Source organism: Nesoenas mayeri (assembly GCF_963082525.1).
Source record: "Nesoenas mayeri genome assembly, chromosome: 13".
NCBI classification, from domain to species: Eukaryota; Metazoa; Chordata; class Aves; order Columbiformes; family Columbidae; genus Nesoenas; species Nesoenas mayeri.
The window spans coordinates 220,798-244,746 of NC_137550.1; the positions used below are offsets into that span (position 1 = coordinate 220,798).

At 39.6% G+C, this 23,949-nt stretch overlaps 2 protein-coding genes across 2 annotated transcripts; both read right to left on the minus strand.

The window, feature by feature from the left end:
• Positions 1–25: 25 nt before the first annotated feature.
• HTATSF1 (HIV-1 Tat specific factor 1) lies at positions 26–12,633 on the minus strand. Its single transcript, XM_080352503.1, has 9 exons — positions 12,200–12,633; positions 7,825–8,029; positions 7,480–7,527; positions 6,120–6,274; positions 4,516–4,679; positions 2,776–2,875; positions 2,192–2,281; positions 1,558–1,695; positions 26–1,166 (listed from the first exon to the last, which is right to left on the minus strand). Exons 1-9 carry the CDS (start codon positions 12,371–12,373, stop codon positions 885–887), a joined length of 1,356 nt encoding a protein of 451 aa, XP_080208629.1. The 5' UTR covers positions 12,374–12,633; the 3' UTR covers positions 26–884.
• A 6,286-nt stretch (positions 12,634–18,919) lies between these two features.
• BRS3 (bombesin receptor subtype 3) lies at positions 18,920–23,505 on the minus strand (the record flags this gene model as incomplete). The annotated part of the gene is made up of 3 exons (XM_080352894.1): positions 18,920–19,327; positions 19,885–20,236; positions 23,075–23,505. 3 exons carry the CDS (start codon positions 23,503–23,505, stop codon positions 18,920–18,922), a joined length of 1,191 nt encoding a protein of 396 aa, XP_080209020.1.
• Positions 23,506–23,949: the final 444 nt, after the last annotated feature.

Here is a 23,949-nt window from a genome sequence, read left to right on the forward strand (position 1 = left end):
AATTCACACTCATCATCTAACAAAGTTAAATGAAAACCTTTAATATTAAAGCAAAGACTAAACAAAGCCAACATCACATCAATCAAAAGCCTATTTGCAAACCTACAGCATATAGATCATGAGAGTTAAAGATCAATCTGATTTCATTCTGGCCTAGAATGTGTGTGCTCGTGCATTTCTAGTGTCCTTGACGTAACTCCAGCCTCAATGGAAGATCTAAACGTCAACAGAAAATCTAAACAGGGGAAGAACAAAATAATTTGCTGAATGCCGGGATTTAATAATCTACCTTCACTCAGTTTTGTCTTATGTTGGCTACGGCAACCTTGTTTGTTTTCCACTTCAAGTTTTCAACTTGGTACTGCACTTTTCATTTGCTACTTAATGCACAGCAGCACACCCAATGCATTCACCCTATACGTGTCACACCATCTGCTCCATAAAATGATCCCAAGTTCTCAGGACAAGAATCCTTTTTAAGCGTGAGACATCGAGTTCCAAGGGGTACAGGAAAATTAACAGTAAAATCCACAAATCTTGTAATAGCTCTGCATTACTTAAGTTACATATAGCTACATAAACTTAAGAGTTGGAACATATTTCACACTTACATAATGAAACACTGACAAGCATAGTTAGAACAAAAGAAGCCTGATGAGCTTTACTGCATTCTTGGCAACTTGAGTTACTTTACCTGAACAGCCAATTAATACAAACTTTTAGAACCTCATTAAATACTGCTTTTAATGAAAACTTCAAAGCACACAGTTGATGACACCCTAATATGCATTTATTCATATGAATGTTGTCTGCAGTCACCCAGAAGAAAGGAATAAACTCAAACATCACCCTAAAACCCATGCTTTCCTAAAGCATTAAAGACGTTATGTATCTGCTTCAGCATCACTGCCTGCAAGGCTGCTGTCTGTGGATGGAGCACCATCTTCATCAACGCCCTCACCATTATTCTCCCTTTTATGGGCTTCATCATTTACATCCTGAGACGTGTCATTAACTTTTGAAGGTGATGTGCCTTCAGACTGTTTAACGCTACTTGTTGCAGAATCAGAATCAGCTGTAGGTTGCTGCTCCTTTGCATCAGGATCCTCTAAAAACGACCCCCACACCTTGAGCCTTTCTTCCCTTTCTCTTGCAGTCTCCTCCACCTATTAGAGATATGTTCATATGCATCATTACAAAATCATACTTGTAAAAATTGGTATTTTTACAGACAAAATTATACATGTATATAGCAGTAATCTCAACTCTTCAATAGGCCCTGTTGACTGTGAACTAATGATCTCTACATCCAGCAACTAACACTCTACGTTGACATCTCCAACACAAAATTTTTAACGTCAAAAAAGTCCTTTAAATTTTTGCTAAACCGAATAATTAAGGATAATTTTTTTGAGACATCCTAGCAGTTTTTGATAATAACCAAGATGGGGCAGGAGTGGGAAGGGTATGGGGATGGGAACACCAAGCACCTCTCAAATTAAAACATATTTTAAGTTTTGAAGAAAGATTTGATGAAATAGGACCACAAAAGGCTACCTGATAATCTGTTACACCATCCCATGTTTCAGCACTGAGCTGGCGGCCACCAAACCACCTTCCATTTAGAGTCAGCTTGCATAGATCGGCTTCATTTGGTTCTTTAAATGACACAGAAGCTACGCCATCAGGGTGTCGCTGTGAGGAGACAGAACTTTCATTTAGTAGCTTTCTAAACAGTGTATTTATTCCAAGACCTTTCAGATTGTCTTACCAAAAATAAAAAACAACCATCAGGATATCATTCCATCCTGAGCATACACAATCGTGTTGAAAAACTCAATCTGCAAGTTTAAAAACTTCTTCTGTTGGTACACAGACCAGACTTTTTGAAGACAGAAAACAAACGTTTCAGCTAGTTTATCTACAAATAAACGTATTTATAAACTTTCAAACTTGTGACACGTATCCAAGTTATTGGGAAGAGTTAGAGTTTGCCTTCACATAGACTGAAGTAGTACGTGCTTATAAAATAATTTCACAAACAGTTAATAGTGGAAGATTAGGTCAAGTTTCCATGAAATAAAGACACAAAACCAAGTAAATTCTCCATTCATATCTAAATAAACCTAAAAGTCTTGCACATTTACACATTACATCAATTCTCCCAACGTAACCTGTAAAAAATACGTACATCAAATATGAGAACCTTCTTTACTTGACCAAACTTTTCACACTCTGTCCGCAGATCTTCTCTGATCTCATTTAGGACTAAGGGATCCTCCTGCAATGCAATCAGCCACATAATTAGATTCAAGAGCAGCACTTCTCAGCTTTAGTTTTGCTCAATAACCAGTGGAATGCATCTGCCACTCCATTAAAAGTTCGTAAACTGTTATGCTGCATTTTCGAAGCCATTGGGAGCTGGCAGACAGCCTGTATTCAAATTTAATAAACGCTACTTATTAATAAGGCTTTTGTGCTGGCTTCTCCATTCCACCACAGTTACTGTCTACTCCTCTTTCCATCCCATAAGGAATATTGTCAGGATACACATAGTGAAAAAGGCTGATGTGATAAATATCTTTGTCTTGTTTTTTGGAAATAGGCAACTTAATTTTAAACAGTTACTTGGCACAGGAAAAGAAACCCTGTCCAAAAAAGGAGTTTAATTTTGTTCTCATCCTCCTAGAATTTTACTAAAATTCTTATGGTAGAAAGTTCAGGCAATGTTAATTATAACAGCACAATCTACAGTAGCAAATTGCATCTTCCTACCTCAAAGTCCTTTGGGTGAAACATATTCCTGATAATAACGATGCGTTCATGTCGCATTCGAGTTGCGCCGTCTTTCTTCTCAGGCCTCCAATCCAGCTGTCTAATGAAATGAAGCAACAGTAAGAAGATATTGTTGCGGGTCTCTTCAGTTTCTACAAGTATTTGTTGAAAAAAAATCATTAATTTAGCATTTCCTGCAATACATCAACTAAAACATGTATTTTGACACAGAGTTAAGCTACTCTTCTAAAAATGCAATAATCGTCCAGTTTTACCCCTTCTACTATAAAGCAGTTGACGTTTTAAGGTCTTAATTTATAGTCCCTCTATGAGCAATTATCTTAAGAATCAAAGCATTTTCTTAAACACTGAAAAAATAACCTCCAAGTTTTAATTCTTTCCTAATACCTGCTCAGACGCTGAAACCAGCTGCTGCCGAGTATAATAAAAATGTCAATACTTTACCATTTTTTCCTAACTTGTTTTGTAAAAAAGAAGATCCACTGTTCTCTTTGGTAATATTTAACTGCTTTGATTTGAACAAACATGCAATAACACCTTGAGTCTTACACAGGCATTGCTGCAAGACGCATTTTGTTCCATAGTGTACAGAGCCAGTGCCACAAACCAGCCATGGAACTCAGAGTGTCTGGTTCTATGACTTTGCCTTCTTACAAAAAAAATGGTACTTCTGGTAGAAATGCCTATTCATATCCTATTACAAACAAACAAAAAAAAGGACAGTCACACTTCTAAATCTCAGAATCTTATATTTAGGGGGAAAAAGTCCTATTCAGGTTCCTTCTTGTATCTGCTAGTTCAGCTGAAGAAAACTTGGATTTTCAGTGAAGGTAGTAGCAAGTAAATGATGCTCTTCAACTCAAAAGGAACACCAACCAAAGTCAGTTCATTCCCACAAATTGCTGTCAAACGCAAGTTCATTATTTTCATACTTCTCTATCCACACTGCAGACAACTTATAGCAAGAACTGGCAACTTATCTCTGAGGCAGATACATTTCAAGCTGCTTTTATTTTTAATTGACGTCAAGTAGACTTTGTTCCCTTTAACTATGACAAAATACTTTTGCATTACTATTTAAAATGTTTAGCAGAATGCTGCTATCATTACAATATTGAGTCCTATACACTTCAACTTTTTTCTTCTTTAGTCTGCATCTTCTTGGTTCCAAAAGATAGAAAAACAATTTTTAAGTGACAAAAGCAACAAATCTAGCTACAATTGAAAAAACAGTATATCTTATACCAGAGAGAAAGAGGTGTCTGGGAGAATCTACAGAGGTATTTTAGTATTTGCACCTATGGAAGCCAGCAGCTCTTGGCCTTTACAAGTAAAGTATGGTACAAATAATATGTGGACAGCTGGAGTGTCAATACCTTAAAACAATAAGCCTAGATATGGTGACAGGACTCACACAGTCTCACACACTGAGGAAAACAAGAAGTCTTATCTCCCCAGAGCTGTGATATTTTCTTCTGTAACGGAAAGGACCTTGGTTCCCTATGTACTATTCTAATCTGTGAATTGCAAAGAAGTTCATTATGTCAACATTTAATTTCGGAGTTCCCCCCCTCCAAACGTGTATTAATTGAGCTCTTTTGCTGTCAGATAAGACTTCAATTTTTGCATAACTCTTAGCATCGCATTTGAAAGAAAGCAGCGCTTTACTAATGGCACTTAGAATTCAAGCAACGTTTTACTGAAATAAAAAATACAAACTTCTGCTGTTGAGACAACTTCTTCTTGTAGTCTTTACATTTCTTCTTCTTTTTGCTTGCATCATACTCCCCCTTCAGCTGAAACTTCGCAACTTCAACATGCAATTTATAGCCTCTAATTTCTGCCTCATCCAGAAGTCTCAATGCAAGTTGAACCGATTCTCTCTATTTGAAGATAAAACAGAACACAAGCTTTAAAGAACGTGGCACAGTCAAATTAGTGCAATAATGTTTATTTAAGAATGTTTTGTTAAGAATCAATCCCCTGTCACTGAAAACCATAATGCCCTATCTCTTCCAAGTCTCTTAACACACCATTAGCAATGTTTTCTTTATCAAAATCCAGTATTTGTTCACCACTGTTATAGAAGATTAATGCTCCCAAAAGCAACTGCATACATTTCATTCAAATATGTCCTAAAAACTAACCTGCAACAGTCAAACAAGCTGATTAAGGTTAAAGCGAGAACAAAATAACTTCAGGGGCCTGATTTTCTATAAAGCTTGTATCATTTTTTCAACAACAGCAGATGTTGAGGCTCTTCAGTAATGTTTAATGTTTTCCTAAAAGTCCTTCAGAATGCAGACTGTCTTTATACCTCTGCACTAAACAGCCCTGAATACTAAAATTACAAAATTAGCAGAGACTGTGGGAACGGCAGGACGTGTGATTTCAGCCTCCTGAATGACAAAGGAAGATCAATACTAACATGGCCATCCGGACAAATAATACTAATATGATTCAATCACAGCAACTAGTCAAAACATAAAGGGCCTTGGACAGGTTATACAGAAGCATGTTTTTTATGAGTGTAAGGAGTGATAGCCCAGGCAGTGAGAATGATATCCCACATCAGAACACTGCCTCCGTATGTATGACGTGTGAATGTTGGGCCTGGGCCTGTATGTTTGGAACAACATATCTGTAAAACTATAAATTGAGAAGGGCTAATTAAAGGCTCAGCTCCGCCTGACTCTGCTCTCGCTGCTAACAAGAACTCTGTGTCTCCATCTCTCTCTATGTCGTTCTCAATCACCACACAGACCACAATGCAGTTGATTTAGTACTGCCTGGCACTTCTTGGCAGAATTAAAGCAGATTGCACTTGTAAGCACCAACTTTCCAAATGATTCACAAGTGAAACACATGAAGGAAATAGTACTGCAGCCTGAACTGTTACAGGTTAATACAGAATGTGAGAGGAGTTCTGAACCTAAACAGTTTTCAGCTAAAAGCTGTAAATACAGAACTGTGTTTCTGTCTTGTTATTTCTGTATTCTTGGCCACACAGTGGCATGTTTTTAAAGTAAAAGGTGAAGAGGTCCCCATTTTCACCTCATAATCACCGACAGCCAAGACAGGAACACGTAGAGACATGTTCAGCAGCTACTACAGACATTTTTGGGGGAGGAACGGGTAGATAAGAGCAAACAAATGAGGTGCACAAGCAGATAAGTGGGCGGTTCTGGAACAAACCTGTAAAACAGACACCTAAGTTTTAAGTTATACTTGAGATATTTCAAAAATCTTCTAATGTGACTGTGAAACAGTGGCCATACGGATCTTCAATGGGAAGAAAAACTGCATTTCAGTACACCACTGACCTTTAGATAGCAACAGAGGCCATCTCCTTTAAGATTTCCTTCCTTATCTTTGTAAAGCTTGATTTTGTGTTCTTCTGTCTGAGGATCTCGCATAATTATACCACATTTTGACATGACTTGTACAAATTCGTCTTTTGTAATGTCTGGAGGTAAACCTGCAAGATAAATTAAAAGACAAAGCTTGATGACATTCATTTTTTTGAAACCTCCTGAGAGCACAAACCCCAGTGTTTCTTTAAATGAAAGGTATGAAACTTAAGGATGAAATTTTACATACATACTAAGAAACAACTGGCCTTGGAATCAATATTTTTGGTGTTACCTTTTAAACATTACTTCATACCAACATTTTGAAAATCCTTTCACTTTTAATAGTTGTAACATACAGCAATATCTTTGTGCTCCCTAATACATAGGCTTAGAGTTTTAGTGCTATACAAGATACTGACATTGCAGTGACACAATGGCCTACATGAACCTAACTATCCTGCCCAAGTTCTACTGCACCTCTAGGGATTGAAGACAAAAATACCCCAACCTATAAACAGATGACTATATTCTCCATACACAAATTCAACAAAAAAAGCATCTGATAATGTATGGAGTTTTCGAAGTCTTAACTTTAAATTGAGGACAATTCAAAAAAAAAAGGAGAATAAAATTATGTGAATGTTCCATGCTAGTTTAGCCTGGATGAAGATTTCTGAGAATTCAGGTCCGTGAATTTCTGTGGCTGCTCAGAACCACCAAATGTGCCTTTGTGTATGCACCTAAAGATAACACCCCAACATCCAAAAAAGGCAGAGAATTAGCATAATAAATGCACAGACAGTTTCACTTGAGCTTCCCTGTTACTTGCTCATTCTAGTTCCAACTTTTTCTTTTATTTCCTGTTTCTTCCTTCTTATCTAGTAACTTAATTATGTATTTATAAAATAAAATAAAATATAAAAAAAACATATTACATGATCAGTTTAGTCAATGCATTATATTATAATGTTGTTCTCAGTATCCTGTTCCTTAGAAACTTGCAGAAATTGTTTTTCTTGGCTGTAGCTTGCTTAAAAAAACCCAACCAAACACCACCACCAAACAAAAACCACAAACCACCACAAACTAGTGACTTCATTGACACAGCTCACAGACCATAGCATTTAAAAGATAAAGGCATGGAATATGTCCCTCGTATTACTTTCCTACATCTGCAATTTAAAGGTCACAAGACATTATGCAATCAGGAACATAATGTTAAGTAGCTTGCAAGTGGCAGACTGACTAGGTAATATTCAAAGTCAGTGAGATATATATGTCTCCTTTACCATTTTTAACTCAAAGTAGATAAGTAACAGCTATCACTTACCAGTCACATAAACATTTGTGTTTCTGTCTTCTTCAACATGAAACCACCCTGCAAAGAAAGTTTCATTTTAGTTATTAAACATGGTAGCATATGCTAATGTTCACATTCCATCAGATTTCTAAGAATTTTTGCCTGCCCACATGAAAAGCTCTTAATACACCTTAATTTGCTTTTCTTCCACCTATTGTATGGACTCAGTAGGATACCCATGAAGTACTATACAATTTCAAAATCATTCTCGGAATCTGTATCTTTGCTGTAGACGGTAACAATGAACAATTGCCCATTTCCATTCAGTACTACACAGGCTGCAACCTACACAGAGGGAAACCCTTTGTCACTTACCTGGCTCAAGCTTCCGTTTTTCTGCTTTTTGTTTTGGATCTGTTTGCTGTGGTCCTTTCTCATTTGCTGGTGGTTGTGCTCCTGTTGTCTTCGAACTTACTGGTTGCTTACTTTCAGTTGCGGTGCCAGAAGTGGATGAACTGTCTGTATCATCTGCATGGAAGCCATAGTTGGCATGATACGTTGCCAGGAAATCTTCTGTTATCTGAAAAGAAATTTGGAAAATTAATCCAAAATTTCAAAGAACTACAAATTTGGGTTTGTAAGTGTTTTAATGTTAGTGTTTTAGAAATTATCTTCATCAATGATGGCCATTTTCTAATCCAGCAACATAGAAAACAGCAGTATTTTTAAACTGGTTTAAAATCATCTTTGTAAAGCTACAAGCACAACAAAAACAATCAGTGTGATTCTGTTAGTTCAGGTATTACCAGAACTGGACTAACATCCTAATTCCAAGAAGTTTTAAACAAATATTTCACTGGTTCTGCTTTTCCTCAAGCAAAGCTTTCTGGTGCCAACATAAATTCGATTTGTCTGAAGGACAGAAACCAAGCACTGCTGATAGCGTGGAAGAGACAAAGTGACACTGTAGGGAAGCTAACAACTTATCCACAGATGATGAATGACTGACATTTGTAGGCATCTGCCTTTTCATAGAAACAGTTTCAGACATGACATATATTTGTGTTGACAGACAATAAATATTGCACATAGAGACATATCTTAACAGTGTTTACAAGGCCAAACACTCTACCTTATATCCTCCTAACAGATAAATAATTAGCTCAGTCTTTTCTAGAGAGAGATTATATGTGCATAAAATGTAAGATTGTGTTAGTCTCTAAATGATAGGCATTAGCCAAACACCCACCCTACAAATTACAGCCAGTATTTCCAGCCAGGTAAATATTACTACTAGCCACAAGCAGTAACATGAAAAGAGACAATACATCAGAGCTGATTTTGCTGGTATCACTGCACTATGAAGTGCTTTCTGAAGTTACACACTCTGAAACAATTTAATCCCAAAGCTGAGCCTTAACCTTTGAAAATTTTATCTGACTTTGATCTATGCTGCACCTGCTTCATTCGTATTCAAAAGAGAACAAAAAATGTCAGAGAGCTTTTGTAAGAGAGTGGCACAACGGACAGCAGTAAATGTCAATGACAAGAATAACAATCTCGTATCTTCCATAGTGATTTGAAGCTTGATGTTTCTGCTCTAAGTTTTTATTATGAAAAATAAAAAATGCAGAATCGACAGTAACAGGCTTGTCATGAATAACACAAGAAGCTGTGGAGCCTCATATAACTTAAAAGTTTCGCACAAAACAGCTTCTACACTAAACAAGATTTGCAACACACCTCGATCAGGAATGTAAGCGGCTGCTCTTACAGACATGACACAAGAGAAAGGAAGAGCTCAACCATTTTCACTGAGGGAAACAATACTCCATGTTCTAATACGGTTCATTATATTTGACACTAGCGATCTTAGCAAATGCTGAGTTTCACAGTTGATGAAATCCATAGAGTTAAATTTTTAAACTTTCTGCTGAACAATATTAATTATTTTCATCTGAGAACTTACTGATATATTAGTGATTAAACCTGCAACAACCAGCCACCTTCCTGCAGCAGTATTGTTTTTCAACTTCAGGTGGAACCGCATTCTCATGTAAAGCTAGATTTATTCTTAGCGAATTACCTACTATGTCAAATTTTGCCCATCAATAACATTTTTTTTTTTCCATAATATGCTATCATCCTACCATATTTACCATCACAGCTGTTTCATTTTAAAATGTATTTTTGCAAACATAAATGAATGTAATACAAGTATAAAAGCTTTTATTGGAACTTATGCCAAAGCATGCCTGCATGGAAAACAAGGACTCAGAACTTCTTACTTGGGGCTTCAATCCAGATCTGGTGGAGAACATCACAGAATGAGATCACTTCTATGTCCATACCCACACAGTTGTACAGTGTTTGGGGCAATTAGGCTTATAGGAAAAGAAATATAATAATACAGGACATGCTAGCATGTAATTAACTGCTGGTTCCACTGAAATGGAAAGGAATAGATTAACCAACTGAAGAACAGACACTGTGCTTACAGAAGACACTCGATGACTGTTTCTTCATAGCAAGTGATGAATGAAGGCAGATGAATTCAATATGTGATTTGTGCTAAGTGTGTAAAGGACTATAAAAAGTTGGTCTCCATCAATATAGTACCACTGAAAGAAAAATCATTAAATAATACACAAATTTCCTATCACTTCTATTAAATACTTGACTGTCTCCAAATTTTCCTGAGCAATGTTGACAGTCGATTAACTTTCTGCTCTGCTTGAAGTATGCTTTAGCAGAAGTTCAGCAGACACTCTATTCCCAAAGCAGAGTAGTAGTGCAATACTAACCTGCAGATGATGATTACTTAGACTAGTCAGAATAATCTTTTATCAGAAAACAGAGATAAGGAATTTTATTACTGCTCATAGAATAGAGAAAGAACTACAACTTCTGTCTCCTGAAGTCTCTTAAATCTATTTCGATAAAACACTGTTCAATAATCATCAGCAAAATGAAGTAACCTGAGATACTATCATATCTAGCTCAGTGACCTATCTATAACATATACCGCTTCATAATTATTCTATACCAACTTTTACTATACATCATATTCACTCATAAACTTTGCTGCTCCCATATAATCTCTCTAACCATAAATGTTATCGCCACTCCAAGATGGAAATTTGGGATAAGAACAAGCATTTAGGGAAAAAAAAATGCTCCTAAGAAGCAGAGGTAAATAAAAAAATGAAACCAAAAGAATCCTTTTAGAAGTTACTGTGCTTACTGGATATAGCACTCCCCTGGGAGCCAGGGTTACTCAGTTCTCCCACTGCTCCCCTTTGCGAGTCTGGATTTTTGACATGTTTTTACCCCTCTGTAAGGCATCTGCTACACGGACACCTTTCTAGGTTTACACACATATAAACTTGGCTCTACTAGGTTCACTCTCGATTCTCTGAATTACAATGAATTAATAGTCACAAATAAGAACTGGCACATTAGATTAATGAAATATGTGCTACAAAATGTCTCAATATTTGTAAATTAAGTAACTGCCCTCAATTAGTGTGATATAGTAACAAAATTACTATTTCACTTGTAGCTCAGTAGATTGGCTCAATACATTAAATCTATATCCCCTCTCTACCTTGAAGGGCCACCTTGTTATACCAAATTCATTTTTAATACTTAAAATATTTAATTAAAAAAATAATTGTAACATGCTTCCATTCTGCTTAATGCTTCTAAGCCAAATACATTTAACTTTCAATTGTTTTTCCAAGATCTCAGGAGACGGAACAAGACATCTTCACACATGCATCATTTTTGGGTAGTAACAGAAGAGGAATATACTACCCCATTTTCATCTAGGGCTCTTAACAGACTAGTTCACATCTTCACTGCCAAGAGAAGACAAAGATCACCACAGCAACTGTGATAAAGAAACCAAAACATGCCAGAGGCAGTACCAATTCGTTAAGATCCACAAATGCAACTGTGACTTCATGCCAGGCCTGAGCAATTCTACAGATTCACATCCAAGGAAAAAAGCCAACCTACAGCTCTTCATAACAGAAGAGCAGAAAGCAGGTTAGGGATGGAGACACCACCAGCTGCCGTGGGTTCGCCTGGAAAAACAGGGTGTTTCAGCGCTACACTGATTCTGCAGCAGTTATTTGGCCGAAGAGTGAGACACCCCTGTGGTGAAGTGACCAAACATAAACTGTTCTTCATTTTCACCCTTCCTCAGAAAAACTCCAGCGAAAGAGTTGCCCCCGGGCAGTGGGCAGGAGGAGGGATAAGCCCCCACAGAGGGCCACAGTCATACAATGTCCTGAGTTGGAAGGGACCCACAAGGATCGAGTCCAACTCCTGTCCCTGCACAGGACACTCCACAGTTTACACCGTCTGAGGCCATTGTACAGTCTCTTCTTGAACACTGTCAGGCTTGACAGTGACACCCCCCTGTGGAGCCTGTTCCAGTGCTTCTGCACCCTCTGGGGGAAAAACCTTTTCCTGATGTCCAACCTAAACCTCCCCTGGCACATCTTCCTGCCATTCCCTCAGGTTTCGTCGTTGGTCACTAAAGAGTTCAGCACCTGCCCCTTCCCCTCCCCTTGTGAGGAAGCTGTAGACACGATGAGCTCTCCCCTCAGCCTCCCCCAGGCTGAACAAAGCCAGTGACTTTAGCCACCCCTCATACGGCTTCCCCTCCAAACCCTTCACCAACTTCATAGCCCCACAAGTCAGGCGAGGAGGCTGCTCCTCTAGCGGCCTCTCCCGCACCCACCTTGGGGAACCAGGCCTTCTTCTCCCGGTCCCACTCATAGGCGGCCCCATCGGCCGGGTCTACATAGGTGAAGGGGTCGGACTCGCCCTCGCCGCCGGGCTCGGCCTTGGCCTCGTACTGCTGCTGGAGCTGCAGCTGCCGGTAGAACTCCTCGTTCCCGTCCTCACCGCTCATCCTGGCCCGTTCGGCGGGGCCTGGGCGCCGGGGAGCGGGGCGGGCGGAGACAAAACGCCCGCACCGGGCCCGGGGCCTGCGGGGCTGGGCACCCGCCGCCTGAGGGGCTGGGCACCCGGGGCCTGCGGCGCTGGGCACCCGCCGCCTGCGGGGCTGGGCACCCGCCGCCCGAGGGGCCCGCCGGCCCCGCCCCTCCCGCTGGCGGCGCTGGGGAGCGCGCGGGCCCTCTCTGCCTCACGCAGCCGGTGACCGTCCCAGAGCCCCACAGCGCGCAGGAGCGGAAGCGCCTTTCCCGCCCCTCCGCCCGCATACGATGGTTTTTTTCTCCCTCCCGCCCCCATCCACGGCGCAACCACTGAGCCGCCGCCTGGCTGATCACGTGGAGAGCGGCGAAGCCAATGAGAAAAAGGGCGGGGGGCTCTTCCGGAGAGGGCAGGGGTGCGGCAGGGGGCGGGGCTTGTTTTCCCGCCTCTGGGCGGGCCGGGGCCTGCGGATATGGCGGCGCCTGAGGGCGCAGGAGCCCGGTCTGGGACAAGGGCGGCCGGTCTCCTCGCCTCCCTGGAGTGCCCTTTGCCGCTTTTCCTCAGGCTGCAGCTCAGGTTCACACAGGCAGGAGCTCGGCATGAGGGCGGCTGTCCCTGAGGTGTGAGGGCACCTCTGTGCCTGCTGCGGGCAGAGGGCTGTGCCTGGGCCGGCCTTGTGTGGAGACTGTTGAGGATTTACGTACATGATAAAATAAAACCCTGCTAAGAGGCATGAAGGATTGATTTCCTCCTGAAATACTTCCTTCTTGCAACTCAGGCAGCACTAGGCAGTGAAGTTGCTGCTGGTTGGGGAGCTGCACCTCTCCTATCACACCAAGGGGCTCTGCATGGCCTACTAGAGGCAAAGACAAAACCAAAAAATGACTTGAAATCAGAAAAATGGCTTGAAAATTGAATGCTAAATGTCTATAAATGGCACTGGTGCTTGCTTCTCCCTTGGCACAGGTTTCTGGTACAAAGGACTTGAACAGTTAAACCTGGGGACAAGAAGCTGCAGGTGGGGTCTGCAAGTGGGACGAGTACCCACTTTCTGCGGGAGTGCAACAGACCAGGGGATCCGGCTGCAGGTACTTTGCTCCCTTTGGAAAGGTTGGTGCGTTGGTTCAATTCAAAAGGTGAGGCTTATCACCAAAATTTTGAATTTATTTGCATTAATGAAGTCTGTGATCAGTTATTCATCAGTGTAGTTCTCTGTGGATACCCAAATATTTTAAATGAAATTTCCTCATTCGAATCAGTTCTTTTAAAAGACCTTCATTCAGTGCCATCTAGTGGTTTTCACAGAGTAATCCAAACAGTATTACATCAAAAACAAATTGCTAAAGTATGTATTTAAAATTGTTTTTATTTAGAGGATGAAGAAACACACTGATTAGGTTTTGTTTGCAAAATTTAACCTAGAGCTACAAAGCCCAAGTATTAAAACGACGCATGTGTTTTAAATGAAAATTCATCTGAACAGCCCCATCAAAGCCAGCAGTGACAGCAGCTTGTCTTGGATTTTGTGTTCTAGAAACGGCTGTTGTAACTGTGACTCCTATACTGGAGGCTGCCTTTTTATGCTGTAATTTTGTATCACTTTTTGAGAAAGTGCAATCTTTCCACTCAGGAATTAAAATTATATTCAGTACAGAAGTTTTCTGAAAATGGGTGTTCCAGGAATAAATGAGCAAATATATCTTTGCTGTCATACAGACTGGAATGATAATAAAATCAAAGACACAATCCTGAGTTTGTGCAACTCTGTAGGGAGAAACCAACAGCAGCTAACTGGCCAGTTGACAGACTGTCAGATGAAATTGCTGAGGATATAAATATAGACTTCTAGTAACCTTTGGCTGTTACACAAAGAATGTCCAGCCTAGTTAATGACATCTTTCATGCTTCAAGAATTTTCTCTTGGCAGGGCTATTACGACAGTTGTCCAAAGATTGTTTTGTGATCACTTATAAACTGACAGCTTAAGAGATATTTGTATTAGCTCTCAAATAGGTGTTGGGTTTTGGTGAGGAGCACAAGAGGCTTGACATAAACCGGGCTTATAACAATTGGAATGGGATACCTGACTGGAAATAAGATAACCATAGCCTTAAAAATTTTAAGAGTGATACAGTTTGAGTTTTAAACTGGTTATTTGATTTTGGCAGAGCTTTTACATTCATAACTCGACTAAATATAGTGAAGCCTGTGCCCACACAGTATAGATTTCCCTAGTGCACAGCTTTGCCCACAGCAAGTCCTTGGGACACTGTCCTGAGGAGCAGGAGGTCCAAATTTAATCTCAAATCTGATGGAAATGAGAGCAGGGTTGGCACACGGTAAATCTGATATGTGCACTTTGATGCAGCTACAAGGACAAAGTGCCTCTAGTTCCCTCATGCTTTGTGGAGATAGATAACAGCATGTGTGATGGCAGCTACAGTGCCACAGCTTCTAACTGTGTCGCCACCGTCTGTTCTGTTCCTCTTCAGTAAAGAGAGAAGAGTGAGCCAGCTCAGGGAGCTGATTCAGCTGAAAATGCTTCATTTTTGGAGGTTCAAGACAGTTTTCTCAGAATCATATCCTTGAAATTATATAATCCATGGCTGCATAAGCACTGCTGCTGCATGTTCTGGGAATGGTGTGAAGATCTCTGGTATTACACAGCTCAGATCGGTCTAAGCTGTTGAGAAATGGCGTTTTAAATCATGACCACGTCTCAGATATTAAAACGAGGTATGAACATGATGATTTTGTATTTGTGTCCAATTCTCTTGTGTGATAAAGGGCAACCTTGGTTCATCAGAGCTGACTGTTGGTCTGGAGATACCACCTACTAAAAGTAACAAAATCTTGGTTTTTATAGCGGTGTTTTGCTGTTAGAGCAGCAATTCACTAAGTAATGCTTAATTAGGTCAAGATGCTTTGTTACATTAAATCAAGGAGGCAGTAATTAGTGATTAAGTACAGCGAAGTTACTCCTCTCTGGGCTTTCCGTGGGGCTGGAGCCTGTAGCTGTTACACAGCCTAGTGAAAGTGGAGTCTTCATGGTGCAAAAAATGACAGGACCATATCCACATGTGCCAAAAATTCAATACCCTTTCCTATGCTGGCAAAGGAAATTCCACAAGACAGTTCACCTTGCACTGAGGAGACCATCGGTGGCAGAACCCATAACTAAATGCTAATTAGAGCCTGTTTTATGGTTGGTTGGTTGGTTGGTTGTAGGTGACACTGATTTAAATGTGTAAGTGCTGTAGCTGTGTGTAACTTTAGCTTATTCTTTAATGGTAATTTTCTTAGCAGAAACACGAGTGTCAGCAGGCAGCCCATATTTAACTATGTAAAGTAAAACAATACTTGCTATGAAAACAGGAGGGCAAACTTTAAAATGTCTGTAATTCCGTAACTGACTTTAATATTCCATGCCATTTGCTAGAGATGCAGTCTGTTGCACTATCTCCATGCTTTGACATGGTTTTGTTCATTTTTGTGGATTTTTTTTTAAGCTAAACCAGCATCTCATAGCGACAGCGCAAATACTGATACTAAACTTGTTGCTAACATGAACATTAATTGTTCCAGTTCTATGGATTAAAGCTGTTAATGTGCTCATCTCATTCACAAAACAAAGTATAAAAAGGTACATCCAAGAAATTGTATTTACTTAATAAGACTCCACATGAACAAGACCTTTGATGGAGTCTCGCCTTTCAGTATTTTGTGTCTTTTTTTTCTACCTATTCTTTCATTGTTGATATAAATAGTAAAGACCTAATTATTCATGACTGTTTTTTGCTAAGTAACACTCCATATTTCTGTAAATAAACATTATGCTTTTATAGAATTACACTTGCCTTACCTAGGGGTGAAAGAAAGGCTTTTTTGGAACACTGAGAAAAGATTGCAAAGGAAAGAACCCTTTTCTCCTAAATTCAGTTATGGTAATGTGAAGACATTTCATAAATAATTATCCTGGAGGAAGTGATGGAATTAATAATATCAGATTGTTTAGATAAAAATAAATGTTGATCAATATATCACTCCAATACAACATGTCATGAAGATTTGAAAGTACAGAATTATAAAAGCATAAAGTACACAGAATAGTTAAATTATGGCTTGAAATATTGCCAGTCTTTAACCAAAACGTGCAGCATATAGCAAAAGCATCATTTTTGTAACAGGATATATTAGCAGTAGATAGACCATCCAGTTAGAGAAGCAGTTACAGAAGCAAAAAGTCACTGCATGCAAAGCTGGGAAAATGGTGAATTAGGAAACTGTGGGTTTTAAGGGCTGCTGTGAGGTGTAGCCAAGGATTTTGTAGTGGGAAATTTGGTCTCCAACAGAGACAAATTATGAAGTCCAGGAACGTGGCAGATTTGTTTTCCAGAGGCTTTAATAAGCAAGAATAAAGAATGATGTAAAGGACTGTAATGTTTGTTGATTTTTCTTTTGTTTAGAATTCCCTATACTACAATCCAGGAAAATAAAATCAGGCTTCTAAGTGTGTAGGCTTATTTACTTACTTCAGTCGCACTCTGCAGCTCCATTAAGAAAAAAGAGAAGGAGAAAATATCAGTGCAATATGTTTGTTATATTTGTACATAGCTCAGTACCAGGAAACATGTTATATTAAGACAAAGAGAGTAAAATAAGGTCTCTGGAGTCTGCTTTGCCATAAATTGTATTTTCTCCACTGTTATATTTCTATTTATTTCAACAGTCCTATCCTGGTATACAATTGGTACAGTAAAAGAGACAATCCATTTGGAAATTAATGCTTATAGCCTTGCAGCTCATAACACAGAGTGTAGTAAAATAAGCTAAGGCTTGATGGAATTAGAATGGACTGTCATTAAACTGGTTTAAGATGACAACAGAGGTTGTATTCCAATGCCCTTGGGATTTATAGTTTGATTTATTATTCTCATTAGGGCGGTCAACAGAGAGAGACCGCAAATAGATTTTCTCATCTTATAATGAACTCAAATAATGGTGTGTGGACGGATGGACGGATGGATGGATGGATGGATGGATGGATGCATATCCAGCTGTGTGTTGTTAGGGGCTCTGTGCAGCTGGAGGGGTTAGTTAAAACTGAGACTTCTGTGACCAACAGCAGTATTTTGCTTAATTCACATATTGCAACCTTACTTCTATACTTTTAACACAGAGGTTATTTTTTGAGATAGAAGTCCCTTAGTTTAAGCAATGGAAAATCTATTGTGTATTCTATCATCAGCTTTTAGTGATGGACAGGCTGGTGGTGACAGGCTGTCACTGACTTGACTCTGCATGCAGAGTCAGAAAATCAGTGGATTTGGGATTACAAGGCCTATCCAATAAAGACAGTATATCCTAATATCAAAAGGGATAACTTGAAGAATAGAAACTTAGTACAATAGAAAAATCCAGCTCTCCAGCATGCTTGAGAATGTGCAGATCACTGAGATATGACCATGTTCACTCCAGCAGGAGTGCATGTGCAGAGGTAAATGGTTGGTCTGACCCCCCACATTGTACACTTTCGGGGTCTTTACTTCAAACTCACTCTAGTCTGGTTCTGTGGACTGGATACACACTTTCATCTGAGAGGAATACAGGTTGTGCACTCAAGACCATTGGGGGACAGAGCGAAGTGCGGCAGGAGGGGATGTTTGAACAGTTTGCTTCTGAAGTGCGCTGTAAATCCAAACCTGAACTCTAATATAGATCCACCCTGATTTCATGATGTTAAACCGCTATAACAATAAAGAACTCTGTGCTGTTGAGATGTTTTACCCATAGATTGCAAAGAATTTTACAAGTATGGGTAAAGACAATTATAGCTTTTTTAGAGAGATGATCACTTACTGGATCCCTTGACTGCCATAGGAACTGAGCTGGGCATCTCTTTACACAGCTGGCAGTTCTTACCCAGAGCTTCAGTCACTGACAGAGCAAAGGCCAGCGTGGAGCTGGCCCATCACGCTTTTGCTTTTTTGACTGCACTGTACAACCCTTGTCTCTCTTTCATTTTAGTATGCTGTCTGATGTATTTTCCAATTTTTAACATTTGGGACCAGAAAAGAAATAAATCAAAAATCTGCCTGTTTGACCGTGTGATGAAGATCCGTGGTTTTGCTTGCTTGCTGTAGATGCAAGTACTTGACAGAGGGAGCTCTCGGTCACAAGTGAAATAACGAGTCACCAAGAACAAAACCATCCTCACAGCCAATTCTCACACCAACTCTGCAGACTCCTGTCCTGCCCGGTCCAGGAATTCCAGCTAGGGATCCGTGTTTGTGCTGGGGAACACGAGCAATCCCGTTGAGCTTACGCTGGGAAGTCTAGCTGTTTCAGCTGCTTCTCCCATGCAGTTTGATTTCTTCATTGTATATTTTTAAAAAATGAGGAACTCCTGATGAAAACTCTTTCACAGCCAGGACGAGGCATGGAACCTCCTTCCATGGAGGATCCCAGTAGTAGTGACTTGATTGCAAAGGCTTCATTTCTGTCTTTCTTCATCCCAGAGGGACTAAACACTTTCCTCTTCTTTTGTGATACTATAATCTGTGAGCAGCGTCACGCTGATCTCGGAGCCATGCATGCTGCTCGTGACTGACAGGGCTCTGGTAGGCGTGTTACTGTGGGCAGCACGGGGAGGTTTTGTACGAAATTTTTCCTTGCAGCACGAGACTTGCTTTTTAAAATGTTGCCGGAAACTTTTACTGAGCCAATAAAGAGCAAAAGGATTGACGCAGGAATTGCTGAAGGCCAAGGCACGGGAAAAAATAGTAGCTATCAGATGAAAGGTGGAAGCATCTACGGAGGCATGGTATGTAAAAGAGCGGTATAGGTAGAGGATGTGGTTAGGCAGCCAGCAAAAGGCAAACAAAGCAACAAGCACCAGCACTGTTTTTGCAACTCTCTTGCGGGATTCAATCTACAAGAAAATCATGCATATCTGGTATTAATAGCAATTAGTAACACACGTTTATGTAGTGGGTGCTGATTTCAAAGGGGTCTAAATGGACTAGTAACCAAAAAAGCAAAATGGAAAAAGGAACAAAAAAAGGAAACCAACAGAAAAATAAATCTATTTCATAATTTTAACAAGTATTTCCAGTGCAGAGCACATTCCCTTTCTGTTATAAGTCATGTGGCAATCTCATCTAGACTAGGATTTAAAAGTACGAAAGTACAATGTGTCAGCTCACATGGATGAGGTCTTGGTGTTTACAATTCAGCATTGTAACTCCTGAGTTTGATAAGGTCATAATAAAGCAAAACAAACCCCACCACTCTTTAGGAAAGTGTGTACACTCAATTAATTTAATGAGTCATGAGCTTGTGCTTAAGTGCATAACTGAATTTGGATTGCTAATATGGGATGAGTTTATGGAGCGTGTTGTCAGGTAAACATTTTGCACGTGAGTTCAGACTTAATCAGCATGATAGATTTTGGAAAATTGGACACTTTAGTCCTTGATCGTAGCTTACCTGCTTACGGGCATGACCGTGTTCTTCTGCTGGCATGTTGAATGTACTTTTATATAAAGTTCTGGCGATAAGAAAATAGTAGACAGAAATGACAGCTAAGGGTACAATATAAAACACTAAGAAGCAAACCAGGGAGTGAGCTTCCTGCAGGATCTTCTCAGAGACAGGGTAGGGGGCACATGCCTCAAAAGTTACATTTTTCTCAGGATTGCTGAAAGAATACAAATCTGAAAAAACAGCCTCTGGGATAGCAAATATCATGGAGATGATCCAAACACAGCCAGCTTTACAGCAGGTCTTCAGGAGCGCATCCGAAGTCTGCAGTTCCAAGGGCTTCACAATGGCTCTGTACCTAAAACCAACCATCATCATTGTCAGAATAAATACAGAAATAATGCAAGCACTGGCAATGCAAATGTCTTGAGGATGTAGCCATCTCCATTCTCACTAGACTAAGGGTGGTAGAATTGTCTTAGAAATGAAAATAGATACTAGGTCTTTGTAATTAACATGGAAATGTAACAACTAATTTTAAGCACGTATTTTAATGAAATGGCTGGCAGGACTTATCATTAAAGCTTTCCTAAGTAAAGATGACTTCTACTGTTCGGATTAGGATCAGTAAGGGCAATCATCTTTCCTATTTTTATGGTGCTGCCTAGAAGAGTAATTGAAAGAACTGATAGGCAAAACTGGTAAAGACATGAAACAGGTTCACTACTTTATAAATATGTGGAACCGAGCATGTACACCTCTCCTTTCTTCCGTGTTCTTAAGATCCCAGCTGAGCACAGTGATCTGACGCAAAATAATGCTCCAGTGTTCATTCATATTTATAAAACAGGAGCTAACCCTGCTGTTGATTCATGGCTGTGATTCTGCAGCGTGTGGACTGAGTCAGACACATCAGAAAAATCTGGGGAACTCTATAGATGTGTGACCATCTATCTGTGTAGAAATGGGACATGTAAAAAGAACCAACTGGCACAACGGTGGGTGGGTGAAGCACAGGAAGCAATATAACCTGTTCCCAAAGTATCAGGGACTCTCCATGATGCAGAAAGAAGAGACCTTTCCATGGGGACACAAGACTGGCATGAAAGGAAAAGCAGTGGAAAGGGATCCAGAGGATAAGACAGTTTAGTTGTACCATTTTGCATAGCCTGAGAATCTGGTCTTTTTGTCCTCTAGGGAAATTTAAATAGAAAACTGCAAGCTGGACTGCTGTTCATCAAGAAATTACCATTTTTATTGACTTCAAGCATACTGGAAGATGATAGTCTGGCACTGCACATGAGCTTTCTCAGTAAGTTACCATACAGTTACCCTGTGAAAATGTAGCGTGGAATATTTACGTTAACAGCTACCATGAAGAATTAGATATGTTAACAGAGGCAAATGTCTGAATCATAGAATCATGGAATAGTTGGGGTTGGAAAAGACCTTTAGAGGTCATCTTAATTCATCATAATGAATTCTGAATTGGCATCATACAGGACCAAGACTTTGGGGCTATGAGAGATAATTCAGTGAAAACATCAGCTTAATATTCAGCAGTAGTAAAAAAAACACACCAAACCCGAAGAAAACTACAAAGAAAAAGAAAAAAAAATGTTAGGAATTATTAGGAAAACAATAGAGAGCAAAAGAGACTATTGTGCAGTTATCTGTCTCTCTGGTTCATGCAAATCTTGAACACCGTGTGCTGCTCTGCACACCTGAACTCAAAAAGCAAACAAGCAAACAAAAACAAACAAAAAACCCCCCAAACAAAACAAAAACAACCGAACCAAACAAACAAAAAAAGCCAAACCAAACCAAAACCCCACCATACTAAGAGTGGAATATAATGTAAATAGCCCAGATGAGGATCACTGGCTACTCTGGCGCAAGAGCCAGAGCCACCAAATGAAGCCACGTGCAAAGGAAATAAAAGGAGTTGTTTATGCAACAGGCAGTGAAAGTCTTTGCTAAACAAGTTCAAGAAGAGGCTGAACAAGAGTCTAGAAAATTAATACATTGAGGTTATTAAACAGACATAAACCACGCCTGCTTATGAGGTCATATGAAGGCTTAGGGTATAAGTGTAGTGTTGGACAGTGGTTTTTATTTTTACTATTCGTCTTTTACTGTCCTTAAGCTACCACTGCTGGAGGCTGGTATTGGCCTCCATGGACCCTTGATCTGACCCATTCCTGTATTGGCTGATTTTTTTTTTGGTTTAGAGTACAGTAACAGTAGTATTTTTTAAATTCTGGACACATTAACTGCCTGCTATTAAAATCCACAATTGCTGGCATACAAGATGAAAATATTTTTCTCTCTTAATACTAAAATGCATTTTGGGTTTTTCTGCTCCTTGACATGCTCATGCTAATTGAACTGAAATCTCATCATAGTTTTTTTTCATTCAGAGAAGAAGTGCATGGAAAGCTGTTCAACAACTCCTGACAGCAGTCAGATGGGAGCACCAATCCCATTGCTATCACTGCAACCTGAGTTTTATTTCAGGACCTCTGGGCTAAAATATCTCTAGAAAAGATACAAGAACTATAAGAGAAAATATTCAGATTGCATCATCTTACACTAAGCACTTATCAACCTGCAAATTACTATAGTATTGCAGTAACCATCAAATCATGAGAATTATTCATCTGCCCCGCTGTCTGTTCTGTGTTTTCTTTTGGCTTTTTAGCCCACATGTCAATATTTTACATTCTAGGATTTTAGACCCTCACTGACAGCACAGGACAAAGGATTTTCACTCAGTCATTTTCACAGTTTTATTTTTCATCTTCCTTGGCTACTTTAGTGCACCACTAGATAGCACCAATATACCGTCCTTTCGTGCCGTAAGCTATTTCCCTTTTCTGTGCAATTGAGGAAAAGCAAAACCAAAAGCAAACACACAACAAAAAACTGTATTGTACTTTGAGCTAATAAAAGGTCAAAAGACTTAAAGTCTTTCTCACTTCACTCCATTAAAAAGAACTGCTCCAACTTTCCTAACACATATTTTAAATATAAATGGGAGAGTCTTTTTTTTTTTTATTGTTACCTTTTATTTTTTAAAAAAACTCTATTATAATGTGCCGTTTTATATTGTACAAAATGATCATTTCTGCTCTTTTATTCATTGCTAACTTCACACTTGCAGCATCTTCTGGCAAATCAATCGCATCAGACCCACCTGTCAGCACTGAGAACAGTCAGGGTAAACACTGATACTCCAACTGAGGTTAACTGGATGAAAGACAGCAGCTTGCACCCAATTCTTCCGAAGAGCCACGTATCCACGATATAACGTGTTGCATCTACAGGCACACAAGTTAATAAAAGCAGTAGGTCTCCAAATGCCAGGCTGGTGATGAAGATGTTTGGAACCGTCTGCATTGATTTAATCTTGAAAAAGACTTTGATGAGTATAGCATTTCCAAGGAGACCCACTGAAATGATCACAGCATATGTAACATAAATTGTGCACAATATTTCTAATCCTGGAAAGGAGTCTTCGGTCCATTTTTCATTTGTGGTTTCATTATCAGTGATTAATTTCAGTTCTGTACCATTTGTAGATGCACACAAAGTCTGATTAGCTGAATGCAAGTATACCTGAGACATTTCTTTAACGATTTCTTCTCCCCAAGCTGGACTTAAAGTGGTAAAAAATGGTTTAATATTCAGCTTGCAGCATATCAGCAAGGTCAATAGAAAGGTACAGATTTGTGCCTGAAATTAAGATTCCTGTTGCACATTAACTACTTTCATCCCCTTCTGAGTCTCAAAACATGCCTAGGAGAAATGCACACAGATCTTGTTCTGAACTGTGTAGGAGGTGGAGAATTTTTTTATTGGCTTTTCAGCTGTTGGAGCAGAGAGGGAGGAGGAAAAAAAGAGGAGTTTCTTTAAAGATATTAGCTGAAATGATATGTTTTGTTTTGTTTTCCTTGAAGGTATCCGGCAAGTAAATACTGTATTGTAATTGCTGTAGTGTTAGGGCTTGCATGTTGCCTAGCAAATGTTTGTTAATATTTTTTCAAAATATTCTAAAAAGGAGATTAAATG

Bases quoted from the DNA above. Each gene is read 5' to 3' on its own strand.
- HTATSF1 (XM_080352503.1), bottom strand. From the start codon at position 12,373: ATGAGCGGTGAGGACGGGAACGAGGAGTTCTACCGGCAGCTGCAGCTC. The intron at 8,030-12,199 runs GTGGGTGCGGGA...ATTTCTTTTCAG, and splicing joins AGAAGGCCTGGTTCCCCAAG to ATAACAGAAGATTTCCTGGC. The intron at 1,696-2,191 runs GTACGTATTTTT...GTCTCCTCACAG, and splicing joins AGAAGGTTCTCATATTTGAT to CGACACCCTGATGGCGTAGC.